The sequence below is a fragment of the Egretta garzetta genome, unplaced genomic scaffold, assembly GCF_000687185.1.
Source record: "Egretta garzetta isolate BGI_Z169 unplaced genomic scaffold, ASM68718v1 scaffold45, whole genome shotgun sequence".
Lineage (NCBI taxonomy): Eukaryota > Metazoa > Chordata > Aves > Pelecaniformes > Ardeidae > Egretta > Egretta garzetta.
The window spans coordinates 9,786,024-9,798,916 of NW_009260028.1; the positions used below are offsets into that span (position 1 = coordinate 9,786,024).

Sequence of the window (12,893 nt, forward strand, 5' to 3'; positions counted from 1 at the left end):
TTTGTAATGTCTGTCTCTACTTTTACTGTTGGAAACCTTCATTTTCTTTTGGAACTTGCTTGGTTTAGTTCTGTTGTTATATCCGAGAGCTAAGGTTGAACTAAGCACTATGTGGATCTAGTAAAATGGAAGGTTTTTTTTTTTTTTAGGTATCTTATTAGTTTGTATTTACATTTACTTCTTTTTTTCTTCATTTTGCAGTGCTGTTTGCTGCTGGACTCCCCCCGCCCCCCACACCCCCGCAGGATGATATGAGACTTGAAAGAAGACGATGCATACAGGTGATCTTATTTTCAGGGGCTTTTAGAAGGGAAAATCTTGGATCTTCTTGATCTACTTCTCGTTTCTATTCCATTCTCTGTACCCCCAAAATTATGTCATTCCAACCTTAGTAGAATGTTAAATAACCTGTGGAATTTTGAAATCTTTCTTTGCCCTTTGAAACTTTTGCAGCTGTCCAGAAAGAAAATGGTTTCCCTGAATGGAAATATTGTTTCTAAAGTTTTATGCAAAAAAAGGGTTTACTTTTAAAGATGCTAACTAGATGTACTGCTTTTAGTCTTGTTTTGTTATTACCCCCTTTTAATATCCCCCACTTGCCAACAGATGTATGTCACCTCTTTAGTGACACACTATTTCAGTCATTCATTAACTTTCTTTTAAAGAGATGTTATGGATCCATCTGACAAAGAGCATAACAAATTAAGAGCTAAGAGTTCATTATACCTTATCACATGCTTACATCCAGTTACTGTAACATTTCTCAGGAACTGAGGGATAGGATCTCTGAACACTTTTGAAAGTCACTAGCCGTTCTTAAAATTGTTGTGGGAAGTTCTTCCATTTTTTTGCTAATCAAAATACTGTAAATGCCAAGTGTGTTTGCAGATTAAATAGCTTATTTTTAGTGATACTGTTTTGCTGGGAATACAGTTAATATATTGACATGAAAAACCGTGATCAGCAGAAGTAAAATAAAATTTAGGTTGTACAGGAGGATTGGTGTATTTCTGTATACCCAAATGCCCTTATTTAAGCAACCAACAGTTCTGTGACTTTGTTTTGAGGCCTATAACAGTGTAGTACACATAAGAGAGATCTTTCATCTGCTTGTTCATCTTTAAAACCCACGAATCCATGAATCCTTGGGGCTGGACAAAAAGCAAGATAGATTTTTACAAATGCATGCAGATCATCTCCTGATTGACAGTTTTCAGTTGCATCAGCTGTTCATGCATAAACAGCTTAAGAGGGTATATTTACATGGAGTATGTTGGATTAAGGCCAAGATGCTGTAAGTGGGTATTTCATTCTGTGATAGCTAAACTTTCGTTCATTTCAGTTGAATGTTTTTAAGTTGTATGTTGAGAACTTAAGTAAAACTGGTCTAAAGAATTCTAAAATTAGGTGGGGCAAAGAAGAGGAGAAAAAAAATACACTGAAGGGATATTTCATTTGTTTTAAATATATAAATCTAGAGGAATAGCATTTAAAGTTTCAAAATTGAATCTTTTGTTGTCCTGTCAAATTTGTGGAGCTCTCTCTAGTAGGCAGTCATTGCAACTGGCAACAGTGTAGGTCATTTGCTTGCAGTATAGATTAAAATATAGCCCAACTTAAATGTTGAAAAAATTATTTGAAAGCTTTAAAAGTATTCATCCCACAACTGAAAGGAGATATAATATTATGAAGTAGTATCTTAGGTATCTTACACTGTTTGAGAGAGTTGAGTTTCATATTGTAATATGTTAATCTGATATAAACTTAAGGACTTTCAATTTTGGTCAGGTTTTGTGATGATGGTGAGCTTGTAGAATTACAAGCTTAAAGAATAGAAATGTATACAAGTACATTGTACTTTTGAATTTTAACTAGTAATTCTATCTTCTAAAGCCCAAATTCTTTATTTAGAAGTCCCATGATAAATACAGATTGAAAAACAGTGGTACCTGGACAAAGACATTCAGGCTTCTGACGTGTCATATAAGTTGGAAGTTAGACAAGATTTATTTGCAGTTTTTTGTTTATTGGGAGAGCCAGTATTAGTATGCTGAGGTTCTGTGGATAAACATGATTTGCATGCCTTAAAATGAAAAAAAAATGTACTGTAATTATTTTGTAATGCAATAACAGCAAGAGTCATATGATGACTCTGCTGATATCTTTCTCAAGTTCAAAGTAGCTAGTGAGAGCTCAGGCCAGACATGGAAAGGTTTTGTGGTTACTAAGGACGGTTCTTTTGCATTTTCTACAAGGCTTGGCTTCTGAGTGTGACTGATCTGGGTGACTGGTCAGAGATTCCTGGTAAAGTCTAAGCTACCTTTGACTAAAGGATGAAAGCTTCTATAGGGTAAATAAATTCTAATAATGGGTATCACTTAATTTCACTGGAAACTGACCTACTCTCAAACCCTAAAATTAGCCACAGCATAACTGGAAGAAACAATCCTCCTAAGGAAGAGGATTTTTTCAATTTTGTATCTTAGAATACTTAAATTTTAGATCACCAGTTAGGCTGAGAACACAGAAGTGTATTAAGGACCACTGCTTTAAACAAAAAAACAAAGTGAAAATGTAAAGAAATGGTGATATTGAATCTTATTTTCCAATTTGACTAACTAGGAAAATAAATTTGCAGCATGTCTGACTTCTCTTTTTGCCCTGTTCTTAGCACCGATGATGTGTGGGACACTTGAAGATACTGTTTGGAGGACTGAAAGACTTTCAATAATTGCTTTTTGTCAATCTTGTTAGCTTGTAGATTTTATAGGATCTATACTGATTTTCTGTGAAACACTGCAAAAAGCAAAGCTGGTCGTTCAGCTCATTATAGAAAAAGCTACATTTATATTTCAGACATGCTTGTGTGTTACAAATGCATATTGCAATAACAAAGTTCATGCCTTAGAATGTAGTTTGTGATCAAATATTTTCAGAATATGAATTTTTCTTTACTTCTTTGTACTTTGAAAGTCAGTTTCTCCAGGACAGTTTGTGAAAGGAAGGAACCATAAATGCCAATGCTATTACTACCATTATGGTTGTCGTTATTATGCTGATAATCATACTAGCTAGTGTTTACTTTTTATGGTGTAGTAGTAGCATCAAATTTGGGATTGTGCTGTGAACTTACAAGCAAGGATTCATCTTACGTTGAAAAGTTCATGTTTTCAAAGTGATTGCTACATCTTGTCCTGCACCTGTTAAGCAGAGTATAACTGGGTGGTTGGCTGTTACTTTTTTTCTTCCTCTTTGTGAAGGCTAACTTATAAAAATGAATTGGTTTTATAACAAAGAACTTCCTGGTTTTGGCTTTAATTTTTCTAGATAGCTGCAGCCTAGGAATATGTAACTAAAAATTAGTTGTCTGATCCTTAAGCTTTTGAAGAGCTTAAAGCTTCTTGTCTTTTCTTTCTTTGTCTTTGTAAGAAAAGGACTCGTATCTCAGTTGAGAGTATAAGGGACCAGTATAGATCTACTAAACCAAAAGTACAACTTCCAGAAGGATCCATTCCTTAACACCACATGCTGATCCTTTCAGAGGAGGTTAACGGGTAACAGTTACTGTTGAAGCATTGTTCTTCAAAGCAGAAGGAAAGGAAAAAGAGTCTGCATGTCCTGAACTGCTTTTTGATGATGATACACTTAATATTAAAACACAACAGATATCTCTTCCTGATTTAGATCTCCCATAAGACCATTGAACAACAGTGTGTGGGACACTTCTGCATACTAAGGGCAGCAGGGAAACAGGGTAACTGTTATCAGTTATGTCAAATATAGTATGTAAATATTTTACTATTTTTGTCCAATTCTTATGCCTGTATAAACTGATCCAGAGGTTTGACCATGTAAAATCATTAAAAAGAAGTGTAGGGCAGTTATTTTATCTTGAATTGTGCAGTAGAATTTATCATCTATTAACTTTATTTTTTTAACACATATACATTTTCATGGGTAGATTTGAATGTAGAAAACAGATCAAAATAATAGTTACACCAAATTCTTCTCTTCATCATGAAAATATATTGAATGCACCAGAGATATTGAGAACCAAGCAAGTGATACAAAATGTGAAAATGGTATATTCAAGTTTGGTAAAACATGGGAAGTGATCATATTGCTTTTAACTTTAAAAAAATTGTGTTTATGTTTGGAAAAGAAAAAACCACATTCCAATACTACTCAATAAATATAGTGCAAGAACAATGAAACAGTAAATAATTGCATAGATACTTGCCTTTTTTTTTTTTTTTTCTCCAGCTGCATTGCTTATTAAAATATAACAACTGCAGAGTAAAGACTTCTGGGAAGTTCTTGGATTGGGTTGAGTTTATAGTCTCGCAAGTGTTCAGGTGTTAGTTTTATGTAAGAGTAGAATGAAAATTTAGAATTGGGCCATGTCTCTCATGTCTCATACTCGTAATTTTTTAGCTACTGATTTCATTGAGCCTGTAGCTATTTTGAAGAATGTTTTTACATGTGTCAGTAGTAAAAAAAACAAACCAAAGCAAAAAAACCCCACTGTTATTCTGTAGTCAGAAAAAAACTGTCTCCAGTATTGCTGCTCTGTATTTTGACGTTCATCTGTGTTACACCAGATCTGCTGATACGCCTTTGAACTAGTTTGTTGAGAGCTACTTTAAGTTTTACCAGTGAATTCCAGAAACTTACTGGGGCATCACCTTTTTATCACTTACCTGTATCTTCCTGTGGAAACGATATGGTTCCACTTAAGTAACTGCATACCTGGAGTGTCTTTTCTGAGATGTTATGTTGTTGACATAAAACCAGAACTGGGTTGTAAAGGAGCAAACGTTTGGCCCGTGTGCTAATTCCATACTGAAGTGCAGTATGGGCTGGTTCTGGTTTTGTTTCTAGTTGGTGACTTTCATTCCAGTTAGACTGATTCTGTCCATCAGTAACTTGCTCACATATTTGACTGTATCATTACAGGCAGTTTTTGTTGGATATTCAGGTCTTAGCTGGGCAGATAAACAGAAGTTTAAAATAAACAGACGATACCAAGAAATAACGTAAGAGACAGGGTTGCTTATTAGTAGTGGAAGTGTTAAATATAGATAGCTAATGAGCACTTCGCATGAATAGGAATGCTTTTACGGTTAACCACTATTTTTACATAGATAACGCCCTTTGCAGGAGCTGTTCGTGCTGTCTTTCTCGCTGTTAGTTCATCAGCAGTTGTGAGAAAGCAGTCAGGAACGAGCTGAACACAGTTGCTTACTGAAGGGCAACAGTTATCATATTGAAAGTGGAAGTTCTGCTTTTCAGAGATGGAGTCATTGACCTCAATGAATGATAACCTTGAAGTCAAGAGACTAGATTAATGCTCTACTTTCTGCATTTGAGATCAGAAATGTGAAAACCTGGACAGCTAAAGTTAGATTAATGCATCCATATTTAAAAAGAAGTTGCCTATTTAAAAGAAAAGGGACTTTTTTTTTCCCCTCCTCCAAAATTGCTTAGTACCCGTGATATTGAAGATTTACATTTTCAGCCTCAATCCTCAACTAAGAGGAATCAAATGACAAAAATCCTGTTCCAGAGTTTTGGCATGGAAGTATAGCCTGGTGGAGAATGCTGCTTTTCTTATTCTGGAACAGACTAAAGCATCTAAACCAGAAAATCTGTAGAGGCCTCTGTTTTTATTTAATTTGCTTCCTCTTAAGAGAACAACTCTCTTCCTCATAAGAGAGATAGGTGTGAATTCCTGCAGAAAGCCCTGGTGGTAGTTTTCCAGGGTTTTTACACGTCTGGAAGTTACACTTGTGTTTTGAAGCAAAAGTAGTTGAAATATTCTTTTTTAGCCTGTTGATAAGAGTGCTCAGTGGGGCTCACAGGAGCATTGGGTGGCAGTAGTCAACAGCAGCCTGTTTCTTCAGGAGGGCGGGGAGACAGGGGGGAATGCAGAGCTCCAGCCACTGCAGGTGAGTCTCCTTCTTTTGTGTTGGTGGAGTTGAGATGTCAGCTCAGGGGACCATCAAGATAGGAGATTCAGAGGAGCTTTGCGCTTTCAAAAGCATTACGTTGCTGCATAATGCTTGAAGTAAGTCTCTTAAACATCTATATTTTTAACATTTTGGAAAAGTAATTTCTGTTCATTTTGTATCCTGATTTATGTGGTCCTCTTTTAAAAACTTCTTTTTGAGGTAACTTTCAACAGAGTATTAAGTGATGAGGACATTTCTTTTTAATGAACAGTAGAGCTCCAGCAGCTATATTGCAAGGCTGAAATTTATTTCTGTTAACCTATTTCTAAGAGCAAAGACTCAGACTTGAGAAAAATTTTATTTTGAACAAAAAATTAAAATTCCTATTAAAAATGACAGTCTTAACTATGATAAAAAATACTATACATTTCCAGAATTAGTGGTCAGTCCACTGAGAATGCCCGAGGTCTGCAATGAACATAACACTACAAATATAGAGTCTTTCTTATAGCCCTTAAAGACATCAAATGAGCAGCTGTAATGAAAAAGCCCCTGTGGTGTCAGTGTTCAGTCTGTGAATGAAAAGGAAAGGTACTCTTGGGTAACGCGGTAATAGGATGGCTAGACTGCGTTTAGAGCTGCTAATACAGTCTCGGCATTGTGCTATATCATGTTGACTTACTGGCTCAGGTGTTTGCTAGTGTGAGCATATGCATCATATGGTATGGCAGACAGCTTTTTTTTGTCCTGTTTTATGTGCTGGTACCAAACCATGTTCATGGAGTGATACTGTTTGCCTAGGTTGGGAGGGTTTTGAGTGAGGTTAGGAGTGGGGATCTTAGCCCTGTGCTTCCTGGGGGAAGGACATTGGTTTATATCTAGAGGAAGCTTCTTCCTTTGAACTCAGCAATGGGCAACACTAGTTCAGGCGCTTGCCCTTTACAGCTTTCTAAGAATCACATCTGAAGTCTTGCATTCCTAAAATACATCCTAGGGTGCAAATCTTTCATTGCACACAGTAATGAAAATGAAATTTGGGGTTGCTGTCTGCGGAGACAGAATACCCTAAATTCATCAGTTTTGACCAACCCTAGCACTAAATAAGCTTAATAGTGGCTTAACATGTACCACTTCAGCTCCTTAGCAGAAGCCATAAGCAGGGGAATAAATGTTTGTAGGAGGCATCCTATTTTATAAATCATGCAGTTGTTTGTAAATGACTTCTCCCTCTATCCCTGAATGGTTACATTCTTTTGTGTTTAGGTTTTAAGATACAGAGAGAGAGGTCATAGGATGGCTTTCTTAACAGCCAGTCCTGAGTACTTGATAGTTCTTGGTAGGAATTCTGTTGATAATTCTGGTAGGTGGGGTGCAAGAACTGTACAAATCTTGCTGAATTTGGACATTATAACTTGTTAAAAACTCTTATTTCTCTATTTCTAGCTAGCCTGCTGTTTCCTATTCAGTTCAATTCAACCCTTGATATATGGTTTTCAACATGTTTGTATTAAATGCTATTCCAGACCGTGGTGACCACACGTTCTGTTAGCTTGATGCTTAACTGGTATGCCAAACTGGTATATTACCAGGTTGCCAAAGCAACATACGATATGCTAAGACTTGATGATGGAGTTTTTTGCTTAGTTATACATAGGGGAGTAAGTGTTCCTCTCACCAGGTTTTACGTTAGTTTCCATGTCTTAATATGCAATCAACTCTCCATGCTTAGTAGCTCGGATATTTCCGTAAGACAACTTAAGGACATACTTGTCAGCCGTTTTATTTCACTACATGCAGTTCAGACATAATCTGAGCAGGTCTAGTTAAAACCTTCTGTACTAAGGAACATAATTAAGCTTGGAAAATGCCATAAAACTGAGAATGTTTCAGTTCTCAGATTTTCATCTTGACGCTGTATTCTCAAAAATACGTATTTGTTGATAAACTGTTATGAACAATGATTAGATTAGAGAGCAAGAAACAATCATTTGTTTTTATGAGTGGTGGTAAGACATCAAATTTGCAGTTTTGACCTTTCAGTTATCCTGGCAACAGCGGGTAATACGCAGCGCAACAGTGGGTAATACGCAGCACAACATAGATTGATCAACCAAAGTGATATTCTGAAGACTTGCTTCTGAGGCCCAGCGCTTCATTGCTGCTTACATCCTAACTCCTGTTGACATTCTGCTGAGTTAAGTACCTAAATGTCTTTGAAGATCTAGATTTTAGTGTACTGCAGATAAAGACAGCTGTTGAACATACTTGTTATAAAGGTGGAACAGGTGGCAGCAGTTTTGTTCCAGGCATAGAAGAGATATTTGTTCTTGATTTCCTCCTCCCCTATGGAAATCTATTGGTGCCCACATTTTCCTAACAAATTGGTTATTAAGGGTCTCTTAAACTGAGGATGCAAGCATAGTATTAAGTTCTACTTGTACTAGTTAGTTCTATTTATTCTAACTGGTTTCTTTTTTGCATACTCCTGACTTCTATTTCATTGTCTTATTGAATCCACTTTATGTGTGAACAGATGAATCCACCCTAAAGTTTGGTATGCCACCCAACACTGTTACCTTGTCTCACAGTGTCTTTACTAACGTCACAGAGAATTTTCATATTCATGCATCTTGTCTATTGGAGGCTAATATCTTGGAGTGAACTTGGCACTTGTTTGCACTACCTCTGAAATGTAAAGTAGAAGGATAGATAGATGTGCTCTGCCAGGAAATGAAGTAGAAGGATCATGCTGGCAGAGGTGGGTAAAGTTGATTTCATTCTTACCTGGTGTGTGGACACAAGCGACATTTTACCTGGTTATGTAGGCAGTAAGGCATTTGAATAGAGAAGCATCATTGTGATACTGTGATTATAGCCCACAGTTTCTCAGGGCTGTCTCACCATTCCAGAGGAATAAACAACCATTTCTGGCAGTATGTGAAGATCCTTGTACAGACAGCAGCGAGTATAGAAGCCCAAGAAGTGGGATGAATACAACCATATTTTGATGGATTCTTTTTTAAATGCTAGCTTATCTGTAGTAGGACTTTCATCCATCTTCATGTTTCTTCAAGGTCACTGAATATACCTAGATGGCTTGAACTGACACTACCAGTTTATGTATTAGTAAAAGTATATATGATTTCACCTGTCATACTAATATGAGTTCTGACTTGCTAATAATGTCTCTCAGAAGTAGCTCAGATCCTTCTCTGTGAGGTGGATTGAATATAAAACTGGTAAGTGATATCTTCATGTAGGTATGGAATATTGTCTTACATGTACTAGATCAGCTTACTAAAAAATACTAAAAAAAAAAAAGGAACGAATATGTTTACCACATTTTGTACCTTCTAGTAATACGGAGGCTTTGTGCTAGCTTGGAATGAAAGGGTGAGTTTGCCCTTTGAACTATTTCACTTACTAAAGTTTATCAAAATACCTGTGAAAAGCAACGGATGTCCATCATACTTTCATTGACAACTTTGTTTTAGGTAGTGTTCCATATTTTTATATTAAGATGATGCTTTAAGTGGGCTATGTGTTAACTTCTTAAAAACTGTAAAAAAAGCAGTAATTATTAATTGGTTTACTCATTTCTTAATATGAAGTTATACGTTTCTAAAACTTACTGCTGTAAATTTCAGTCATCATTTTACAGTGCTGAGTAATTCTTGGGGACTTACCTGAGTAAAATGATGTATTCATAGCATATAGTTTAAGTGTACTGCTGCTTATTCTCAGAAGCTGGTGTACAAAAGCTAGTATTTTCTTCTACGCTAAATGTTCACATCTTTGGAGTTTTCTCCAAAATGCAGTTTTTCAAAATTGGCATGTTAAGGTGTTGAAGGAAAACTTTCATTCTAGCATTAAGATGATTCTGATACATAAATAACTGAAAAAATATAACGTAGTCTTGTGTACTTCAATTTAGACTAGTTTGTGAAGATCTTTGCATGTACATGTTTTGTACTTGGTGATCCTCAATATCAACTAATTGTTCCTGTCCTTTGATCTTGCTGTGCAGTTGTCTGACTAGAGCACTAGCTTCTTTTGAACCAAGCACATTACAAAGAAACAGATTCACCAGGCCAAAATCTTCCCTCAAACAGTGCAGTTTGCAGACAATTGCTTCTGACATGTCTTTCTTCCTCTTCTTTGCACCCCAATATTTTACAGAAAATGCGTTCATAACTGAACCTTTTCTGTTTTGCCATTTTCACTATTTGGAAGGTAGAAGACGCTATCTGTAAAGTATGCCAAAAGAGAGCTACAAGAGCAGATGTAGTCGGAAGAGATTTAGGAATAAAATTTCACAGACAAAAAAGCCCACTTCTCTGTTAGTGAATTGAGTGTTCCTAGCCACTGAAGCCGATCGCATGGAACAGCACACATCTGTGCTAGTTAACTGTCCTAGCCTGTAAAACTGGGTGGCTGCCTGAAAGCTGCCTATTGGGAAGGATTCCTGGAACATGCTGACTGCCACACATTCCCAGGAGTTACTGGGGAAGAGTGCTAGTTGGAACGGATGCTATGAATGCTCTAACATTTTACGAACACAGTGGATCATAGTTCTGTGTTTAGGAACCTTCCTTGGCCCAGCTGAATCTGTTAGTATAGATGTACACAGCTGCTAGGTCCATGTTCTCCGAACTATTAAGTCTGCTGTTGTCTACTTGCTCTTAAACGAAGACTGGTAGAATCCTTTTTCCTTTCCCTTTGGACTTACTGTTGTCTCAGGAGATTGCTTTTTATCTTCCTGGTCAAAACAAAGAAAACACTGTTGTTTTACCTTTTGTTTTGTGTACATATTATATATAAACATATGTCTGTGTATATAACTTTTTTCCCCTGACCTAGAGCTGCATGAATATTGCTTTACTTCCTTCTCACTTACAAAGCCTGAGAGAATTTTTTGTTGCTTTCCCATAGGATTTCTTCGAAAGTTCTCTTTTCTTCCATCTTCTGACAAATTGTATCTGTAAAGTTGTTCTTGTGTTCTGTCTTAGGCTGAGTTTATGGGCTTTATGAGTCTTCATGACTTCTCTTGTGAGCAAAAGAGATTTTCCTGAGAAAAAGAGGCTGTTTCACACCCAAATCAATTGGTCAATTTTCAAGTGAGGATTCTGCAACTTCAGCTTAGTATGCTGCGTTCAGCTTTGTATTCCTACGAAGATACTGGTAGCAAAAGGCCCCAGGCAACAACTGTTTGAATCTTGAGAAAGGCAAAAAGTAGTTGTTGTGTTTTTTGTTTGTTTGGTGTTTTCTTCTATGTCTGGAGGCATGTGGAGATTCAGGGGAAGGCAAGAAGCAAAGCTTCATTTTTTTTCTTGGGAGAAATCCAGACTCTATAGGCTGCCATCCAAATGCAAAAATTCTGACACTCTGTTCAGAAAAAGTGCCACCAAAACGTAGCTAGCTGAATACTCCACTTTTTCAATAGAAGGCAGTTTCCTGAAATAGAATTTGGGAGCTAACTTCGTCTAGAGCAGTGATTTGGGTTAAAAACACTGCCAGATCTATAGTGACGTCTTTTTACTTAAAGTCACTCGGGCTACAGGTATTCAACTCAGATGCATGTAAACACTCAATGTATATTAAGACAACTTGGGAATAATGTGTCCTGTAACTCCATGATCTACAGCCTATGTAATATGGATAAAAAAATCTACTTCAGCATTTTTTCGGGAAAGGAGAGGAAGGGGTTGGTGGAGAAGAGAACAGAATTCTTGCTTTGCACAAATACACTTGCTTATGATTTACAGCTTGGTTATAGCTTAAGAATATTTCAAAACAGTATTTTATTGTTTTTCTTTGTATGACACTTTTTTCCAAAGATCTGAGTTTATTAGCAGTATCTTTTTGCCATCAAAAATCCACATTATCCTTGATAACAGATTAGTAGTAGCTTCCTCTTTCCAAGAAGCTGCAGTAAACCATTAGGAAGATGGGTTTAATCTCCCTCTTACCTAAGCCTTTTGATCAATTTAGAGAAAAGTGAATTGGTGTCTTATGAGCAAGTCTATGTAGCAGGCTACTTAAAGTAGCCTTTCAAGATTAGCTTCACGGTTATTTATCTAATGAATCAGCTGGATTTCATCAAAGACCATGTAATTAGACAGGTGTTACACCTTTTGGATTAGTGGGACCTCTGACACAGGTCTGTCTTTCCTTTCTGCCTTTCCTTATTCAAAGATATGAACTATCTGCAAGAGTTGATCAGTTTTTGAAAATAAGAAATGCCTTAGAAAGTTATTGGAAGCATCTGTCTGAGATGTTCCACAGGGAAGCATCAATATGGAGTCTCTTTTCTCCAGCTTGTTCTGGGGTCCTTGATACAGTTACAGGAGAAAGGACAAGCATGTTAACTTCTAAGTATGAATCTGTATGCCTGACATGCTTCTGGCCTTCAGTAATTAAATCCTGTCTGTCTAGTTCCTCATCTGAATAGACAGAATGACTGTAGTATCTAATCTACTTGATTACAGAAGGTGGTTGTATGCATGGGTCCACTGACTGTTGATCTTCTGTTACGTTCCTTGATTCTCAACCTTATTCTTTGAGACTCTGTAATCATTTCTTCAGAATTCAGAAATAAAGCAGTAGGCACGTATGTGCGTGCACACACATGTTTCTTCCAGGCAAATTGCCCCTTCTGCTGATGAACATAGAGAAGATAGTTTGGATGAATTTGAGCTGAACTCGAATATCCACCATTTTGGGTACACATAAACTGAAGAAGGATGGAAAGTCTTCTAGTGTTTCTCATAAAGCTTTTCCGTATTTGTTTGGACAGAGTACAACAGAGTGGAGTATGAAGCAGCACCATTAAGAAACATTAGCTGCTTTTATCAGAGTTGTCAAAAACTAGCTGAATTTTGCTGGGCAAACTCAGCTTAACCTATAAAATGACAGAAGGTGAGAAGGCATCTGTCTTTCCCT

General features: G+C 36.8%; 1 protein-coding gene across 2 annotated transcripts in view; it reads left to right on the forward strand.

Annotated features, from left to right (window-relative positions):
• The first annotated feature begins 201 nt into the window (after positions 1–201).
• DYRK1A (dual specificity tyrosine phosphorylation regulated kinase 1A) overlaps positions 202–12,893 on the forward strand; it is a 57,564-nt gene continuing 44,872 nt past the window's right edge. Inside the window, exon 1 of one of the 2 annotated variants that reach the window (XM_035896350.1) lies at positions 202–281. In XM_035896350.1, the coding sequence (XP_035752243.1) occupies positions 272–281 (10 nt within the window). In that variant the 5' untranslated portion in view covers positions 202–271. Of the gene's footprint in view, positions 282–8,124; positions 8,146–12,893 lie in introns of those variants that run through there. The other variant, XM_035896351.1, reaches the window with a different exon arrangement.